The following is a 1895-nucleotide window of genomic DNA, read 5'->3' as shown; positions in this document are numbered from 1 at the left end:
AAAGAGAGAACGAAGGTGAAGAAGGAAGAAAATAAATGCACCCCTTTAAAGCCTAGCCAGGCTCATGGGCCCGGTTTCCCGGTTTCAATGGCGTATGTGTTCCCCAGCTGGACGGGACGCCAGTCCATCGAAGCGTCACTCATTTTTGCCAGCTGAGTGGACTGGAGCACCGTGAAATGAAGTGTTTTGCTCAAGAACACAACGCGTCGCCCGGTCCAGGAATCGAAACCACAATCTTACGATCATGATGTTGACACCTTAACCACTAAGCCACGCGCCTCCACGAAGAAGGGAGAAAGCTAGAACAAAAAAAAGAATACAAAATTTAAATCTTTTGAAGGGCGGAATCAAAAGTTTAATTATCGCTATTATGATTGGTCAAACTTGATCCGAGCTTTGTTACACTTGATCCGAGCTTTGTTACACTTGATCGTTGCCTGATTCCTGTATACGAGAGTTAAACAATTGTTTGTCATACATTGTGATCAATTGTTTAATACACTTGTCTCTTGCCTTATAGATTTATGACCTGTCACATTTGACACCTGCTTTGCTAAACACGAACCAGTAGTTATCATAATTGAACAAAGTTCATTAATTAATGTTTTGATTAATCCATGGCTTAACAAACTCGACCCATCGTTTGTTGTGCTTTATTTATTCGTCTATCAATTTTGATCCCTCGTTTACCACGTCTGTTCTTTAGCTTGCTGTACTTGAGCCATAGTTCACTCATCATTCTATACATTGTTTTTCACAACTGGTTTACTCTACTCTTTCCATTTCTTGTTATTTTTGCTTCAGTCTCTTCATTATTTTTAGCACATCTGATCCCGCGTTCACCTCACTCGATCCATGCTTTACCATTGATCCACGATTTATCTTGAAGTGGATAAAAGCCAAGAACAAAAATGTTTAACCTCATTGTCTCTCGTCTTTTCTTTTTTATGGAATCCAGGCTAAAATTAGGAGACAACATTCGATGAGATTAAATCGTGAAATGGGAAAAAGAAGTTGAGGAGTTTAGGAATTCCTTCTATACGTTATTGCACCAAGAGAAACATCAGGTAAAACTGTTCAATACGAACCAGATATCGAAACCGCCATCCGAGGCTCATTTACCGTAGTTATATATCAGATTTTTCTTTTACGGGTTTTGTAAGAGATCTGGGCTGTGACAAGGATAATGAAAGAAAAAATGGGAGAAGAAAGCGAGGGGAACTGAAATAAGGAACCCGAGTGAAGGAAAGCGAAAATGGAACAGAAAGAAAGAAAGAAAGAAAGAAAGAAAGAGAGAAAGAAAGAAAGAAAGAGAGAAAGAAAGAAATGTAGTGAAGTGTGGGAGATAAAAACTACTCACTGTTCCCCATTATGATCGATATCAGGACTAAGGTTTCTTGGGTTAATAAAACCTGTGATCACTTGGTTAAAAATGAAGGCCCCACCACCGTAGCCCGCCACGACAAAACCGACGACGAAACCTTTTCTGTGAGGCATCCACTGTTAAGAGAGAAACAATGAAAACAGACAGAATATTTAGTGAAGACATTTGGGCGTCGGAGGGTTTAGTATTAATAACGATTAATTTAGGTGAATGTGTGTGTGTGTGTGTGTATATGCATGTGTGTATTTCTGCTGCTGCTGCTGCTGCTATTACTACTACTACTACTTCTAATAATAATAATAATAATAATAATAATAATAATAATAATAATAATAATAAACTTTTAAAATACAAAGACCTGGAAATAGAGGTAACTCGAATGTGGAATCTAAAAACAGAAACAATTCCTATCATAGTAGGTGCCTTAGGTATAATAAAAAAATATTCAGACAAATACATAGCAAAAACACCAGGACTTACAAATATATATAACATACAGAAAATTGCACTA

General features: G+C 37.6%; 1 protein-coding gene across 1 annotated transcript in view; it reads right to left on the bottom strand.

Moving 5' to 3' along the window:
- Window positions 1-1895, bottom strand: part of LOC106872020 (L-lactate transporter) — an 18362-nt gene that overhangs the window by 7569 nt on the left and 8898 nt on the right. Inside the window, exon 3 of the mRNA XM_052967694.1 lies at window positions 1361-1500. Coding sequence (XP_052823654.1) covers window positions 1361-1500 — 140 coding nt within the window. The remainder of the gene's footprint in view (window positions 1-1360; window positions 1501-1895) is intronic.

This window comes from Octopus bimaculoides, chromosome 4 (assembly GCF_001194135.2).
Source record: "Octopus bimaculoides isolate UCB-OBI-ISO-001 chromosome 4, ASM119413v2, whole genome shotgun sequence".
NCBI classification, from domain to species: Eukaryota; Metazoa; Mollusca; class Cephalopoda; order Octopoda; family Octopodidae; genus Octopus; species Octopus bimaculoides.
Note: the sequence above shows the minus strand (reverse complement) of the source record. Positions and strands in the feature narration are given on the sequence as shown.